General features: G+C 41.5%; 1 protein-coding gene across 1 annotated transcript; it reads right to left on the bottom strand.

Moving 5' to 3' along the window:
* Positions 1–2841: 2841 nt before the first annotated feature.
* On the bottom strand, positions 2842–9066 carry LOC146629006 (melanopsin-B-like). The gene is made up of 9 exons (XM_085358269.1): positions 8933–9066; positions 6826–6959; positions 5037–5240; positions 4789–4960; positions 3875–4036; positions 3605–3712; positions 3348–3516; positions 2989–3137; positions 2842–2866 (listed from the first exon to the last, which is right to left on the bottom strand). Exons 1-9 carry the CDS (start codon positions 9064–9066, stop codon positions 2842–2844), a joined length of 1257 nt encoding a protein of 418 aa, XP_085214395.1.
* Positions 9067–18015: the final 8949 nt, after the last annotated feature.

Genomic DNA, 18015 nt, shown 5'->3' with positions numbered 1-18015 from the left:
AATAAATGTAGGATGTAGCCTTTATTTCCCAGCATCCTGGTGAAAGGGCAGGTGATACCTTTATCCAGTGTATTTTGTAATCAGTCATTTTTGTGGCAGTGTGAATTTTTTGAACACCGGGGCGCTAACTGTTACATTTCTTCACGTCAGCCATATCTGGGAGGATTAAAAGGTCTAGTGTACTGCGCCGCTATATCTTTAACTGTAATTGAATGAATCAGGGAGTTGTTACTTTTTTCAGCTGGAGGAAGCAGAAAACTGTTAAAAGTAATTACCTTTCTACCTGCTCTGAATGTCTGCTTCCTCTCGCTCTCATGCATTATATGCAAAAGTGTCGACTGTTATATGCAAAAAGAAAAAGAAAAATTCTTCAGTAATAAATCGCTTTAAAGTAAAATAGTAGAACTGATTTATTTTGGATGTATTTTTGCTTTAGATTAAAATAAAGATACTGAAAATCATTTGCAAAAGAGCATATGGAAACCTTTATTTATGGCAGCAAATACACACATAAGTATGTGAACAAAGACTCGATGCATGTTAGTGATTGTGACAGTTCTATGCCCGAGAACACGTATTGACAAAACGGTGCGTTTGTTGTGTCTTTTGCACATAAATTCACATACTTTGACTTGCACAATGCTTCATAATAAAAATAGTTCCCAAAATACTTCCAGTGAATAAAAGCGGTACAAAAACATTTTGATCTGACTGTGATCCAAGTTGGATCAGAATGCTTTCTGTTTCAGATAAATGTTGAGTTGCAGACTAACCATGTCACTGTCTTCCCAGTCTTAGGCTGTAAAAATCCTAATCTGCGGGATCACAAAAACTTAGAGCACGTGTCAACAAATACAAAATGTATTCTTGTTATTCAGTGTCTTTAATGCAATCAAATCAGTTCATCGATGAGCAACACTCGTTATAAACAAATATATTTAACCTTCTAAATAATACAATATAGAACAGACTTTTACATGAAATACAGCAGTGATCATATTTTACTGAGGCATATAAATACATGTAGCCTTAGTTATAATGTAAACAAATGGATACAATTAGCGTCCTCATTCAGTGCTGTTTTAAAAAGAGAATTCTCAGCGTCCTTACAACAAGACGATAATAAACAAGTCCTCGGACACACACACACACATACACGCGCACACACAAACACACACACGCAGACAAAGAAGATCCTTAACTATGCACCTATCCAGCGTTTTCCCAGTTTGAATACAATACCAGCACAGTGGCTTTGGATATCTACTGATGCCAAATATACCAAATATCTGATGCTGATGTTAAATTGACAAGCTGTATTACTCACTCTGAGAAAGAGATTGAGAAATATTATTACATTTTTTATTAAAATGATATATCCTGGCTCTAAATGTAATGTAATGCATATATTAACAGCTTATTAAATGGCAATGGGAAACAAAGTAAGTTTTTTTGTTTTGTTTGTTTGTTTGTTTTTACATATATGGTCTTGTCTTATTTTAGCTTAGTGTGAGAGGCATTGTTATATGCTGCTGTTATTCAGAGTTGCACAAGGTTCTCATTTTCTTGCTCTAACTGTGCACTTGTGTGTCAGTTGTGGAGTGGAGCTGGCAAGAGGCTGAGATAATATTAAGTGACTGAGCCTGCAATGAAAGCTACCCAACGAGTGTTACATTGAATATAATGTGAAAGCAAGAGACAGAGAGACGCCAACAGGGAAAGCAACGATGTCAAAGACCTACAATTGTGGTATTTCACTTGACCACATTTTGTCAAGAAATAGTGCAAACATACAAAGAAAACATGTTGCTGCAACCGCTAGCAACCTCTGGCCTGCTATTGAGTAGTGGCATGGTTATGGCAGTACAACACTGAATCAAATCAAATCAAATCAAATCAATTGAATCGTGCCACTTATTTCTGCTCCAGCTTTTTGAATCGTGATCGGACAAATATCTGATCCAAGCACTGGATTGGTGCATCTCTTTAACATTTAACAAGCTAGTGTTTTTGAAAGAAATCTTCGCACATTAATTAACTGAACATGGTTGCAAAATTGTGACTGTAATTTAACTGTAAAATGTCTTTGGTGCTCTGCAACTTTGTTATTGGAAAATAGCCAGAATACAACCATTTGGCACCCATTTTAGTTGGTGTCCACTGTTGCAAAAAAACGCATCACATACAAGTTGTGCTCATCAGCACAGACTTGATTGCAGCACGTTGGCGATCTGTTTGCATTTATAAATGACACGGCAGTTATTTGCAAACCTTGACGATTGCAGTCAATTCAAGTCAGACCACAGTTGTTTGGAGACAGGTTCCTCCTACAATGTGACCTGTGTAATCGCCTTGTGGTCAAAACTGGTTGCCCAGAGGTTAAGACTGTTAAGCACTCAACCTCTGGTTGACTAGTTAGTGACTGTAACTACTTGCAATTGTTTCTTTGCTTTGCAGTTACTGGGTAACTGTTGAGTTTTGCAAGTTAGTTGCAAGAAGGTTGACATCCTATTTTTATGCTAGTGTTGCTGAACCATAAGTCAATTCACAGTTCTCTCCGTCTGCTTTGTGTAACTCCATTTATTTTTCTCAAAACAGCCTTCCTCCAAACATCAGTCTTTGAAATTGAATGTGAAGATTACACTGGATTTTTCTTGCTCGACATTTATCCAAAGTGTGGCTGGATGAGGACTTCATATTTTTTGTGCTTTTTTTTCTTCTTGTCTAAACTCATATCATACCCATCTTTACATTTCTTTGGCTGATTCCAGATTGTCCGTATTCCTCTTCCTTCCAATATGCAATAGAAGTCTTTTAACTGACTCAGTCAATAGATTGTGATCACAACTGTTCACTGAACCTTGCTCTGAGAATTAAAATGAAATATAAATGTAAGTGTTTTGTGGGAAAGACATGTTTTATCTTCAAAGCGTTTGACTTGCCAGTAATATGAATTGGAAATCAACAGTTCAAATGATTAGGGCCTACCTTAGCTGTTCCTGGCTTCGGCTTTTCTTTCTTTTTGTGTGTTTAGTCAATGACTGACACTCTCTATCCCTCAGAGTTCCAAGGGAATAGCTGGATCCCAAAGTATGACTCTGATCAATAGGATTCAGCTCCACATCATTCCAAACATGCTACAAGACACGTATGTATATCAAGATAAGAATTTACATCTGCATATTTACAACATGCAACTGCTCTTATGGTAAAACTACTACAACTACTGACATATCTAACTAAACCCACGTTATATGAATGGGATGGTAATTGTATACTGCTGTAAACAGTTAACATGCTCAGGATTTTTCTCACTTTCAAAGACTAGTGCAGCATCCAGTACTCACCGTGTCAGTTGTTGTAATGGAGGAAACTATGTGCAGCTTGGAGTCTGATGACTGTCTACTCAGCACGGAGTCCCTTAAGGAGGATTCGCTGAGCGATACTGATATGCAGTCTTTCCTGCGAGCATGGGCTAGGAAGTGCAAGCAAGGTACTTTTTCTGCAAGGGTGATCCTGTTGAAAAAAAAAACATGATCTTTTAACAAATTGTGCCATTACATTTCAGGATTAGTTTGTCAGTTAATTAGATGATCACAGTTACCTGTATTTTGAGTGAATTATGGCATAGATTACAGGATTGTATATGGCTGATGACTTGGCTATAACAGCTGGGACGGCTTTGGAATAAGGGCTGAGAATGCCTCCATATCTGATGGACAGAGATGAAACATGATAAGAGATGATCATACTTATACTGTAGCTTGAAATGCTTTAAGTAAGGGTGTTCTACTACCTGCAACTCCCTGCAAACCAGGGTCTACCAAGCTATTTTTACATATCATAGCATTAAGTGCTAACGTATCATATTTACCCAGCCCATGCTATGAGGGTGACACATGCATAGGGGGACCAAGAAAGCACAAACACTATGATGACCACAAAAGCAATCTTGGCTAGCTTCCATTCAGTTTTGATGGAGTGCTGTTGGATCAGTGTTGACTTTCTCACTTGATTGCCCAACTGCTCCACATCTCTATAAGAAGACAAAGAATTTTGTGGTCAGTAACAAATTATAAGACTTTAGAGGGTGAAATGAAGGCCAGAGGTGTGGGTAAGGGGATCTTTAAAAGCAGCACATACAGCGATCTACTGGGAAACTGGGATCTCACTTTGACATTTACCACCTTTTTAAACATCATTGCACATGCATACACTTAGTTTAATTTGAAGTCCCAAACTGACCAGGTGCATGTGAGCATTTACAGTGTGCACCGACCCTATGATCTGAATTATGTTGATGGCCGCAAATCTCCTTTTAAATTATGCTGAAGCAGGCATGTGCTGGAATGCTTTACAGCCCAGGCAGGCAAAGGGAAAGGTTATTAGTTAGATGTCTCACGAGCTTGCAGTAGAACTGCACTAATTGTCCTATAGAACAAATTGACTATGTACAGAAACATTGAGATGCATGATCCTGCCCTGATGACCTCAGACTTAAAAACTTGAGTTTAGTCCACTAAAAACTGATGCTTGGTCCCTGGGTTGTATCCAAAAACCCGACTTTCATCACTTCTTGCAGTACCCGCCATAAAGGTGAGTACTGTTTATTGGAAAAGGTATTTTTTTCCCCTTTTTTTTACTGGCTTACATGCAAGCGGCCAGAATGGGACTTCCAGCAAACATGTATTAAAATGACTTCCTAAAAACAATATTAAATTATGCATATTCAGAAAAAAAGTAATATTTATAATATTGAATATTATAAATCTATTTATCTAGATGTACCTGCTTGCTTGGCGAATTGCTAGGAACATGCAGAGGTAACAGTAGGATATAATGCCAAGAGGGATGAAGAATACGAAGCAGCACAACATCAAAGTGTAACTTTTATTGGCTGGAGTGGAGGTCACATAGTCCCATGTGCACGAGGTCATCAGACCTTCTGGTATATATGAACCTTAAGAGAAAAAAAAGTATGATAAGGTAGACGCTTACTTAAAAATTGGTAAGGAGGGAAAAATTAAGTCACTTACTCCATCCTAAGAGTGGTGCGAGGCTCCAGGCTAATGAATATAGCCACATGAGGGCAATAATGAGGTAAGTGCGTCTCGCGGAGGTCCATTGTAATGCCTGCAGAGGTTTGGTGATAACAACATAGCGGTCTATAGAGATGGCCAGAAGGTTTATCATTGAGGCGATTCCAAATAAAGCACCACAGAAGGCATATATTTTACATCCTGCAGGGGGAAAGGAAAAAAGTACGCATTTATTTATTTATTTATTTTTGTTCTCTGTTAGACTGGTGAACACATCTCCACTAAACACTGTTCCACCATCAACAGATTCTAACTAAAAAAAGGTGCTATATAAAGTAAGAAAGCGCATACTTTATTTATCCATTGGTTGGGAAATGTCTTCGTTACAGCAGTTAAAATTAAGTTATAGTATGTAGCTCAATAAGAGATTTCAATATGATTACAATATGAACAACGTTTACGTAGAAATATGTGTAAAGGATAAAGATATTTAATATTAAATGTAAATTATTTATACAGTCATAGTAAAATGACAAGCACAACTCTAAGGTTTTACATATCAGGACATAATAAATACAATCTGGTCCTTATCATTAGGTAGATACAACCTCATATAAGCTGCAAGGACATCATTTATTTAATAAGAAACTGAGCCAAAATGCAGAACTGAAACAGAAAATGCAGTGTGTGAAATACTAAGCACATCCTTGTTGCTTCGATATGAACTAAAAGGGAAAGTATCAGCCAGGCACTGTTAATCACATGAACTTGATTAGCTGCTCATCAGCTAATGTGAGCACCTCTATAAAACCACAAGTTTGTGATAATTTGCTGGTCTGCAGCATTCAGGTTTCCCACAATCTTCCCAGAACCCGACATTGCCCCAAGGTTAGGCCATGCAATGCTTGCAGAATTCGCAAATATCTCATGAACTACATTTCTAACTATGTAGGCCTCAGTTAGAACATTAAATGTTAAAGTTCATGACAATACAATTAGAAAAAGACTGAACAAGCGAGACTTATTCGGAAGGATTGCCAGTACAAGCCTCCTGGTTTCGAGTCTGTGTGTCTTCCCCTGTTGAATCTGAACAAACCGCAAGACTTGTGGAACAATGTCCTTTGGAGAGACACGACCAAAGTGTTTGGTCACAATGATCAGTAAAAGCTAAACACAGCAAATTAGCATAATCCTCATACCAGCTGTGGTGGTGGAGAAGTGATGATTTTGGCTCGTTTTGCAGCCACAGGACCTGGGAACCTTGCACTCACTGAGCCAACCACGAACTCCTCTGTTAACCAAAGTGTTCTAGAGTCAAGTATGAAGCTAAAGCTTGGCAGAAATTGTGTCATGCCGACAATGATCCCGAGCACATCAGCAAATGATTAAATGTACAGCAGCATGCCTAAAAAAGAATCAAGGAGTTCCCATGACCCAGTCAAAGCCCAGACCTCAGTCTGCCTGAAATGCTGTGGTGGGACCTTAAGAGAGCTGCACATAAACAAATGCCCAGAAACCTCAGTGAACTAAAGCAACATTGTAAAGAAGAGTGGGCCAAAATTCCTCCAGAAAGATATACAGAAAAACACTGATACTGAAAACTACTACTTTAAGTTATTGTTGGTTGCATGAGCTACTGAGTCACGGGGATATCATAGCCTTTCACACACTGCTTCTTCATGTCGGCTCACATTTTGTTGTCAGGTTCTATTTATCTCATTCTAAGACCTGATATAATTATTTGTATTATCCTCTGATATGCAAAACCTTGGATGTAGGAAAATACCTGTTTCTCCAAAAATCCAACCCTTGTAAAGGGAATTGACAAAGAAGATGGGTGATTGTGTAATTGCCATGAGGAAGTCACTGACTGCCAGGTTAATGATGAAGAAGTTGGGGGGCGTCCGCAGCTTCTTGTTGCTGAAACACATTAAAAGCGATTAGTATCCCACAAACCAGTTTTACTGTCACACTACTCTTCATTGTAACATGACCAGCAGGGACATTATTACTCCACCACAGTGCTCATTGTGTGTTCATCATGAGAGCTTTTGTTTGCCCTGGAGTTGTTTGTAGACATGGTCAATTCAGTGTTCATCCAATAGTTTGTATGTTATAGTCCCACTCAACAAAGGAATTACAAAGTACTAATAACACCAAATAACAGTGTCAAATACATTTTAGATGAAATGCTAGCACAACTTCAATAACAATTGATTTTTTTAATGACTACCTTGTTACAGCCTAAGGACTAAATCAATCAGTTACCACATGTAAGTATTCGTTAAAAGTCACTTGCATTATTATTATTAATACATTTTATTGTTAACTACATTACATGTTAATAGGATGTAATTATATTTTATTTTATCTGTCATAACTAGAGATGCACCAGTTACAATTTTGCCTGATTCAGAAGTTTGACTTTATAAAACTAAGAATATGCAAACAAAAACAAACTTTTCTTCAATGGAAAATATTATTTTCGCTTTTGTCATTAGAATTTCAACCACTTGTATATATTTCAGAGGTTTTCCACATGATTTTTGTGATTTTTGACTATAAGTAAGTAAAATTTATACATTAAAAAACTTCTCCACAGCTTCTTTATTTCAAGTAAAATACAACAATTGTAATGGACTATATGCTACATGTTATCTAGTGCTTAAATGATAGCTGTAGCTGCACAGTAATCACAAAATCAAAACCTGACAAGCATGTCTTTGGACGGGTTCAAATCTAGAACTTGCTTTAAGGTTACTAAAGCGCCACTGTGCTGCCCAGATATTTGTTATACTGGCTAACTCATAACTCATCTAACAACACTTTAATCTCGATGTCTTTTTTTCACTGCAACCTGCATCCACAGATATATTTTTTAATGCTCACACACCCACACACATAAAGATGGACGTATCAGAGGGTACTTCAGGCTCAGTATCTGGCCTGAGTGAACTTCAAAACAGGGATGCTAGAACTGGAGATTGAAGATGCTTGAGAAAATTTGCACACTGTGGCCTTGTCCTCCTGTGGATCCACCGCCTCCAGGAGGGTCTGTAGGGTTCTGGTGCAATGAGCATATTTAAAAGTAGAATGGCAGGAAGCGCCTTCAGTTTTCTGGCCCATCTTCTGTTGAACCAGCTCCCACATTACTTTTAAGATTAGGCTTCAAACTTTCCTTTTTGACAAAGTTTATAGTTAGGGCTGGATCAGGTGACACTGAATCCTCCCTTAGTTATGCTGCAATAGATTTAGGCTGCTGGGGGATTCCCATCATTGTTGGGGTTTGTCTATATTATTTTAGGGTCTTTGCTTTACAATATTAAGCACCTTGATGTGACTGTTGTTGGAAATTGAGGCTACATAAATAAAAGTGAATTGAATAGAACTGAATTCTAACAGATTGGTACAGTCTACATCTGCAGTAATGCGAATGCTGTACTGGGCAGCTGTGGTCAAGAGAAATCTGAAAGCAAAGACTTAAATATACCAGTTGATCTACAATCCCACCCTGATATACGTAATTGACAGAAATGACCTTCCTCTGCCTGGCCTCTCCCTTACAGACAGGATGAGGAGCTTGGTCAGTCAGCCAGGGCTCAGAATAGAGCCACCTCAAATGGCTCACTGAAATTATTTGAAATGTTATGAGCATCATCAAATCCGAATGAATAGCAGAAAATTCATCCGTCCATCACATTTTTTGTGTAACCACAATTTAAAAACACTCAGGGTGCCGTGTGAAAAGTAAATAAGACACATATTTTATAGAACACAAAAAAATGTATCAAATATTAAAATATTCCAAACTTATTTTCAGGTCCGCAAAGATGCAGCTCTAAAAGATAAGCATATTTGTTCCCATGATCATTTCCATGTGTAGGGTGGCTTACCAGTAAAAGGCATACATGACCAAGGCGTTCCCGGTAACTCCCACTGTTCCAATCACAGAAACAACGAAAGCAAAGATGTAGTGAACGTGGTCCTGGACCTCCACCAGCTGATAGAAGCCACGCTCCACGTCCATTTCTGTGACTTCAACCACACAGACGTCAGCATCAGTGGATCTTTGTGCACGACGTTTTTTTTTCAGACATACACACAATATTCAGCTTTGAGCTGCTTAACTCCCCAACAAAAAATATTATGATCAACAACTATAATACTGCATGAGAGGCTGAAAACAGACTGCAAGACTGCAACACTTTACTTAGTTACTGTTTCTGTTCACTGCATTTGATTTTTGTGGATTAAATTGTCCACATACTTTTACAAATTGAGCTTAGAGTTTGATCAGGCCATGAAATCATCCTCAGCCTCAGTTCTTCATGTCAGCTGATCCCAATGGCAGCCCACGTCCATCTCACATGCTGTTTAGGCTGCTCAAAACTATTGCGCATCTCCAGCCAGCTTCGTGACTCACCTCAGACCCTGCTCTTCCTTTCATGCCGAGTCTTATTTAGTCAACACGACAACACGATCTGTCATCTGCCTGCTTTGTTATATGCTGCTGCTCTTGGTTTTCCACATACTATAATTCTTCTGACTATAATGGTCCTGAATGATTTCGAGTGACTGTTTTATGTCAATTAAAAAATAATAGTCAACTTGAATCCCTTTTTAATTTCTTTTAAAATTAGATCCCTCATTTTAAAAACACTGCAGTAAACTGTGATGGTAAATTCAGTTTTTCAGTCTAGTTCAGTTTTATTTATAAAGCACCAAATCACAACAACAGTGGCCTCTAGACACTTTATATTGTAAGGTAAAGATCACTGCAATAATTGCTGAACATCAGTGTATGTGCAAGTTGATTTTGTAAACAGCAGGTGTTAGCATATAGCTTAAAGCTACACTGATTTGGGGGTAGCTTTAAATGTTTTCACAATTCCTGTTCATAGCTGTCGTTTCTTACATTTAGCACGCAGTAGGGAGTAGTTAGCACCAGCTGCATTCCCACTGAAAACTGTTTAGGAGAGGACACCGTTGTGTTGTGACACTGGGTAAAACCAGTGCACTAGGAAGTATCTAGATTAAAAACTCTATAATCTAGCTGCTTTGGAGATTTCCTTTCCCGCTTGCATCTTTGTTAGTTAATCTATAGAAAAGCTCAGAGCTGAAAGCACATTTGAAAACTACTTTAGAGAGCATGTCTGTACACTTTTAATCTTATGGGTATATCATGGGGCCATGTGTATTACCAACAATGCTGCTCAAAAAACAAACAAAAAAAATAGTGAGGGGAGCTTTTCTTTCTCAGGGTTACTGAGCAGATGTATACAAGTTTATAGAAGGATCTGAGGTTGACATCATTGGATGGGGTAAGAAATCAGACACTAAAAATTTACATCTGGCATCTCGCTTTATTTTGTTCAGGTTGCTCTGATTTTGTTTTCTTTGTACATTCTGAAACTTTTTAATCCTCTTTAAATTTCTTAATTTCTTTGATTTAAGATTTAATGTCAGGAGAAATTGACCATTAGCTCAGGGTCTCCTCAGTGTTGGGACGCACACGCTTCCCTATGCAGTGGAATAAGAACTCATGTCTGTTAATATATATGCACCACAAAAATCTTCTATACAGTTCAGGGCTTTCATAAATCTGGTCATTCTCAAGACACATATTTCAAAATTGATGTCTCTTTGGGAGCTGAGGTTTATGGAAGCATAACAGCATTTTGTTTAAATGTCAAATTATAGTTTTTTCTGTAAATAAGAAATGTTTATTACACAGATGGCATAGATGAAGTCCAGGAATTTCTGATTAAACAGGGTTATGTTTTGTTAATATGTTGGAGTTAATACCATGTAATATTAACTACATCTTCAGAATAAGAAGAAGTTAGCTACCAGTAAATCTGACACTTTACTGCATTAATAATTTGATTGTTTAAGAACAAGAACAATGAGTCTGACTCATTGAAAATTAAGCTAAGTGATAGCACGATATTTAATCAGTCACAGCTGTGCTGAGTCTTATTGATATTGCATAAATTGTCTTTGCAATGTTTTTTTTTTTTGCACACCTTTTAAAATCCACTAAATGTGTTTATGTTTTTGAAATGATGGAGCTGAATTTTCTTTTGTGCTATTAACCATGATCATACACATAGACATGCCACAGAGTGGGTGGAGTACACATAGACATGCCACAGAGTGGGTGGAGTACACATAGACATTCACTGTACGAAACCAACATGTTGATCTCTTGCTATCCTCTCAGCAAAGCCTTTGTGCGTCACAGGAACTTAAAATGACCACTTACTTCCCCACATTAGGCATCAAAGCATTGTTTCATATGAAAGGCTCAAGTCACATAAATTGCATTCACATCTAATCAATGTCACTGCTGAACTTGCATTGTCTGCTTCACGTAGTGCTCCTTGCTGACATGGTATGCATCTGTCCTAATTCAATTACTGCTCATAAGTATTTATTTAAATCCTAAATAAGAGTCTCCCTGTAATAACAGTAATAATTTCTTTAAATAAACTTCAGAGGAGTTTGCTCCATACTACTCATGCAAAACTTGCTAAATTAACAGAACATTACTTTACCGTTTTCTCCAGAAAGCCCCTTTGTTCTGCGGCAGTGAAGCTGCACAGCGTATAATAGTGAACCCCCCCCCCAAATCCAAATGCAGGCTTCTGCTGCTGCCAGTGCTGGATAGAAGATGAGAATACTCAGAAGGGCAGAAAGCAAGCAAGCAACGCACTGACCCAACCTCCCCAGCAAGCTTCCCATCACACACAGCTCTCTTATGGCAAAACACATCGATCAAGCTGGTGTGTGATGCGTGCATGAGGGTGTCCATGTGCAGCTGTTCATGTGGCCGGCGCGGTCAAGTCAAGACATTACACGTGACAGATTTTTGTGTCTTTTCCAAATTTTGTTTTCCTCTTATGCACATTAATAACTGCATGTCTGATACCCATTGCTGGAGCACAACATCTAAAGCTGCTTTCAGAGGAAGTGAGGAAATGACACACCCCAGCTCTCTGCTGCATCCCATTGGGTGCTTTGAGAATTAGGGAGAGACAGATTGGGGTTTTTGAAAAGCAGCAGACCATTTACAAAGTGTCATACATGTTTCCTGCTCATCCTTGTGTAAAGAGAAAATGCTCAGGTAAAAGCCTCTCAGTGTTTACCTCATGCTGCCAATTGTAGCCCATCCTCGTCTATACCCCCTTTTCTTCTCTGTTGAGACTCAGTATGGTTACATTCTAGCCAGAGGAGGCTAAGCCTTTCACACTTCTGGGTCACTGCACTTCCTAGCGAAACCTAGCAATATGTGCCAATTTCCAACCACTTAGCCTCACTAATAATAACCCCTGACATAATACCTCAGGGAGGCAGATGTTAGTTGTTTCATGCACTTTTGTTGGGGTTTTTTGTTATTTATTTATTTGTTTTGGGGGCATTCTTTGGCGTTTTTTCCATGATTTTCTAGGTCAAACGATACAGTTGTGATGACCAGCTGATTCACTGGAAATGCTTTTAGCGTCTTGGGTACAAGGCTTCACTGTTCTCAGCATGTAGATGAGACAAAGAAAGCTTTCAGCAATTCTGTTCTGTTAATCAGAAAGGAAAACATTAATGTTTCCAAGAGATGGTTTTCCAGGAGGGCAACTTAGTGTAAACATTCAGTCCGTCGAAGCAAACACAACCTCATTGTTAACTGGAAAGTTTTAAGGTGATTTTTGTCCAGAGCATGAGCACAACTATTTTAAGCTGGGAGACTCTAATGTGCTGCCATATTGTCCGACTTCTCTATGGCACAAGGAAGACGCTGCACTTTGTGAGTAGCAGATGTGTTGATCACTAACACTGTTTAGACCAGGAGGATAGTATTATACATAAGTAAGTGCCTTGGTTTACCAACACCAACACATACTTACACTGTAAAATTCTGCCTGTGAACTGTGGATGTAAGAGTCCAACTGAGGTCAAGGGTTGGAAATTAGCAATAGCTGTAAACTGTCCGTATTGGAAGTAGTAGTAGTTAAACTGCATTGTTGATATTAAATAATAATAAATAAATAAATAAAAACCCAAAAAATAACAAAGCACTTGTCAAAGTCATTCTAGAAGAGCTGATGAAATAGCTGTTGTTTGCCACTTTTGCCTCTGGTCACCCTGCCACAACTATCAAACATCTAATTACTGTCAAAGCAGTCTGTCACCTACGTCACCCCGTCTAACGTGCGAAAAAGACAAGCACGTCCGGCACTGTACACTTCAATGAGGTAGCTTGTACTTGAGATTTAATGTGCCCGAGATAAGCGGTAGAATGAAATTCAAGATGTGCGTGTAAGAGGTCTCCTTAAATAGGTCTAAAAAAGATATTAAATGAAGTACTCACTTAATAACAATGAACCGTTTAGTTGTATGGCACTTATAAAAATCAGAATCACAAAAATCAAAGTAAACCTATGAAAATAGACCATGCAGGATCCAAATGGAATGTTAAAACTAGAATGAGCTACAATGTGATTGTAACAAATAGGTTAAAGTTAACATGAAAATCAAAATTTTTAAATAATAAGATGAAGTTAAGCTAATAATGTCAAAATGTTTAATCAAACTAGCTTCTCAGTCTTGAGAACATTGCCTTAAATTTATTGCTATAAAAGTCTTAAGTTCTCCTGCTTATAAATGCTTTTAAAAGGTGCACTCTGTGGTGTCTGTTCACAGTACTTTTTCAATGTTGCCTTTATGGCTGGCAGTTGTTGCAGGATTGCTTGAACTATTGTTACTGCATTAGATTTTCTACCAGGCTGAATTTTAGCTGAATTTTATTTTATTTTTTTCACTCTGTGTAGTCAGCTTTGCCCATTAACTGTTGCTTTGAACAAGTATCTTTCTTTAGTATTCAGTAACACTAACAAGTATTGACATGTACTTTGACATGTATGAATCTGAATTAGGGAGTTGTTATCTAGATGTAATGTGTTCTCCCACTGGGAACCCATAACGTAACACTTGTCAGAGTTACTCCAGATTTGGATAAGCTCTGTAGTTGTCATGGTCCTGCGACCATGACTCAGTGACTTTATGTTTATGTTCTTTATTGTTATTACTTTCATTATTATTCATGGCTGTTTTGGGATGGTTTGTGTTTGGGATTTTAGACACTGGGTTCTGGGTTTGTGCTCCCTCTGTTGGTCCCTGGTGTTAGTGTTCCCCTGTCTCGTCAGGTTAATCAGGTCCAGCTGTTTCCCCCACCTGTGTGTGATTTCCCAGTGTCTCTTTGTGTACTTATAGTGTGTGATTTCCTCTGCTCCTGGTCGCGTCGTCTGTGTTCATCCTCTGTGTTACCCTGCGTACTCTGCATTTCTCCGTGAATCCCCTGCGTGCTCTCCCTGCTGTTCTCCCTTCATGTTCAGGTTTGCCACTCCCTTTGTGTAGTTTCTCCCAGTTTAGTTCATCCTTAGTTCTGTTTGCCATCTCCACTTTATGTTCAGTATTGTCAATAAATCACCTTCACATCTGAGTAAGTGCTGCATCTGAGTCCTCCTTTCCACTCTTCACACGGCCTCTGCCCCGGACCGTGACAGTACGACGCGACCACAACATGGACCCAGCAGCGCTTAACCCGTCCAAGGAGCTACGGGAGAATCTAATCGATGCCACACAGGAGCTTATTGACCTGTGGCTGGAAAACCCGGGCCTATAGAGAGGCGGCTACAGCGTCTGGTGACCGGTCTCCCATGGCTTCTAGGCTCGCTATGTCCGTGGGAGCGGGAGTTTCTCCTTTTGGACCTTGGACTACACCCCCCGTCTGCATTCACTTTTGAGCAGCCCGATGCGGTGAGTCAGCGGGATGCATTGCTTTCCCCAGTTTCCGGGACTTTGTTTTCTGGGGCTATTCAGAGCGGGATGGGAGACTGTATGGATCGCTTACCTACCTTCGTGGTAACGGATCCTTCCCAAGTGGGCGTGTACAAACCCGCTGCAAAACTGGCAGACTGTGTCTCTGCCACTCCTTCTGAGCCAGGACTTCATTGCCATTCTCCGGCTCAGTTCTGTGTCCAGCCACAAGCTTCCCAGTCTGTAGCTCAACCATTAGCCTCCCTTAAGCCACAATTTTCACACTGTTTTTCCACCGCTGTTTCTGAGCAGGGAGACAAACTGTTTCACTACGGATCTGTTCCTCAAAAGCTGGCTACATTAGAGACTATTGCTCACTCCGGGGCTTCCCCAGAGGCTGGGTTTCTGCCCTCAGCTTACTCTGGACCCCTGGAGGCCAAGATGCCAGCTGTGAACTGCACCGGGCTGTCACTGCCTGAGCAGGGTCAGTGCTCTGCGCAGCTGCAGCCCTCCTTATGTGTGCCGGAGGCCCACGTGCCTACTGGTTTTGTTTCATATGTGCCAGAGGCCCACGTGCCTACTGGTTTTGTTTCATGTGTGCCAGAGGCCCACGTGCCTACTGGTTTTGTTTCATGTGTGCCAGAGGCCCACGTGCCTACTGGTTTTGTTTCATATGTGCCAGAGGCCCCGGTGCCCACTGGTTTTGTTTCATGTGTGCCAGAGGCCCACGTGCCTACTGGTTTTGTTTCATGTGTGCCGGGGGCCCCGGTGCCCACTGGTTCTGCGGCTGTTTTCGCTGGGGGGCCCGAGGAGCCCGTCCAGCCTCCTGCTTCGCCTGCTGGGGGGCCCGAGGAGCCCGTCCGGCCACCTGTGGCTGCTTCTCCACCTGTGGCTGCAGCGCCGCCTCCTGCAGTATCATCACCTGCAGCGCTACCACCTGCTACTGCCACGCCTCAGTCTGAAGCTTCAGCCTCGCCTGGTTCTGGTCCAGCTTCATCCTCACCTGGCCCAGCTTCAGCTTCAGCTTCAGCTTCAGCCTCGTCTGGTCCAGCTTCGGCTACAGCTTCATCCTCGCCTGGCCCAGCTTCAGCTACAGCGTCAGCTTCGCCTGGCCCAGCTTCGGCTACAGCTTCTTCATCGCCTGGTCCGGCTTCATCCTCGCCTGGCCCGGTTTCATCCACGCCTGGTCCGGCTTCATCCACGCCTGGCCCGGTTCCATCCTCGCCTGATTCTGGTCCAGCTTCATCCTCACCTTTCCCAGCTTCAGCTACAGCGTCAGCTTCGCCTAGCCCAGCTTCAGCTACAGCTTCGTCCTCGCCCGGCCCGGCTTCAGCTACAGCTTCTTCATCGCCTGGCCCGGTTTCATCCACGCCTGGCCCGGTTTCATCCACGCCTGGCCCGGTTTCATCTCCAGCTTCATCCACGCCTGGTCCGGCTTCGGCTTCTGCTTCAGCATCGCCTGGTCCAGCCTCCGTGTCTGCATCCTCGTCTGGTCCAGCCTCCGTGTCTGCATCATCGTCTGGTCCAGCCTCCGTGTCTGCATCATCATCTCCGCCTGCTGCGGTCCCGGCTTCCGTGCCCTCAGCCTCGCCTGGCCCAGCCTCGTTTGGGTCTGGAGCTAAACGGCCGTTTTCTGGACCGCTGGCTAGGCTACTGGCCAGGCGCCGTCACCTGAGCGGCCGCCGTTGCCTTCCGCACGGCCGGTCCCCGGACCCTCTTCGCCTGAGCGGCCGCCGTTGCCTTCCGCACGGCCGGCCCCCGGACCCTCTTCGCCTGAGCGGCCGCCGTTGCCTTCCGCACGGCCGGCCTCCTGAACCTTTTGTGCGCCTCCACGGCCTTCTTCGTGGCCGGCCTCCTGAAATGTCCCATCCTGGCCTCCTGTGTTATCGGGCCCCTGGCCGGCCACCTGAACTGTGTTTTGGACTCTGCTCCCCTGTGAGTTGTTTTTTTTTGTGAACATTTGTTTGGGACTCTGGGGCCTCCGTCTTTGGTCTTGGCCCGGTCCCTCCGTCCTGGGCCCCCTGCCGCCCGCCCGGATCTGGTGGTGTGTTTCTGTGGCTGTCGGGGGCCAGCCCTTGAGGGGGGGGGGGTACTGTCATGGTCCTGCGACCATGACTCAGTGACTTTATGTTTATGTTCTTTATTGTTATTACTTTCATTATTATTCATGGCTGTTTTGGGATGGTTTGTGTTTGGGATTTTAGACACTGGGTTCTGGGTTTGTGCTCCCTCTGTTGGTCCCTGGTGTTAGTGTTCCCCTGTCTCGTCAGGTTAATCAGGTCCAGCTGTTTCCCCCACCTGTGTGTGATTTCCCAGTGTCTCTTTGTGTACTTATAGTGTGTGATTTCCTCTGCTCCTGGTCGCGTCGTCTGTGTTCATCATCTGTGTTACCCTGCGTACTCTGCATTTCTCCGTGAATCCCCTGCGTGCTCTCCCTGCTGTTCTCCCTTCATGTTCAGGTTTGCCACTCCCTTTGTGTAGTTTCTCCCAGTTTAGTTCATCCTTAGTTCTGTTTGCCATCTCCACTTTATGTTCAGTATTGTCAATAAATCACCTTCACATCTGAGTAAGTGCTGCATCTGAGTCCTCCTTTCCACTCTTCACACAGCCGCTGCCCCGGACCGTGACAGTAGTCCTGTTGTTAAGAACTCATAGGAATGAGATGTTATTAATAAACCCAGTGGCACAAAGGACTCTTTAATGAGCTGCAATGAGAAATCAATAAATTGTAGGTATTGATTGTTTTACCTAATGTCATTTGCAGTGAAGACCATGCAGCTCATGAGAACACAATGATGTATTTATAGATATTTTATAGCACGCTTTTAGATTGTCTATACAAGAGAGCATGTGGATAAAAAAGCATGGACACATATGGTACTAATAATTTTAAAATCAGTTCTGCTGTAGTTAGAATAATATGTTTTGTTCAGAAGGGGCTGTTTGCATTGGACTTCTTTACATAGCAGGTTGCCAACAACATACAGTAAGCAATTAATTCTATTAATGGGGTAAACATTATCATAGAGGACGCCAGACACTATGTGGGGAATGCCATGTCTCGATGAGGTATTATCAAGATCGCATTAATAGTTTAATGTAATATGTTGTAGACATTTTATCTGAAACTACTAGAAACACAGAAGATATGTAAGGTGCTAAAATT

The sequence above is a fragment of the Diplotaxodon limnothrissa genome, linkage group LG7, assembly GCF_057381915.1.
Source record: "Diplotaxodon limnothrissa isolate DT_005_m linkage group LG7, D_limnothrissa_male_GT1.1, whole genome shotgun sequence".
Lineage (NCBI taxonomy): Eukaryota > Metazoa > Chordata > Actinopteri > Cichliformes > Cichlidae > Diplotaxodon > Diplotaxodon limnothrissa.
The sequence above is the reverse complement of the archived record's forward strand: the minus strand, read 5'-3'. Positions and strand labels throughout refer to the sequence as shown.

Coding starts and splice junctions, on each gene's coding strand:
- LOC146629006 (XM_085358269.1), bottom strand. CDS start 9,066: ATGGACGTGGAGCGTGGCTTCTATCAGCTGGTGGAGGTCCAGGACCAC. Junction 5,241..6,825: donor TTGGATTTTTGGAGAAACAG/GTATTTTCCTAC, acceptor TTCCCCCTGCAG/GATGTAAAATATATGCCTTC. Junction 3,138..3,347: donor CCATTACAACAACTGACACG/GTGAGTACTGGA, acceptor CGTGTCTTGTAG/CATGTTTGGAATGATGTGGA.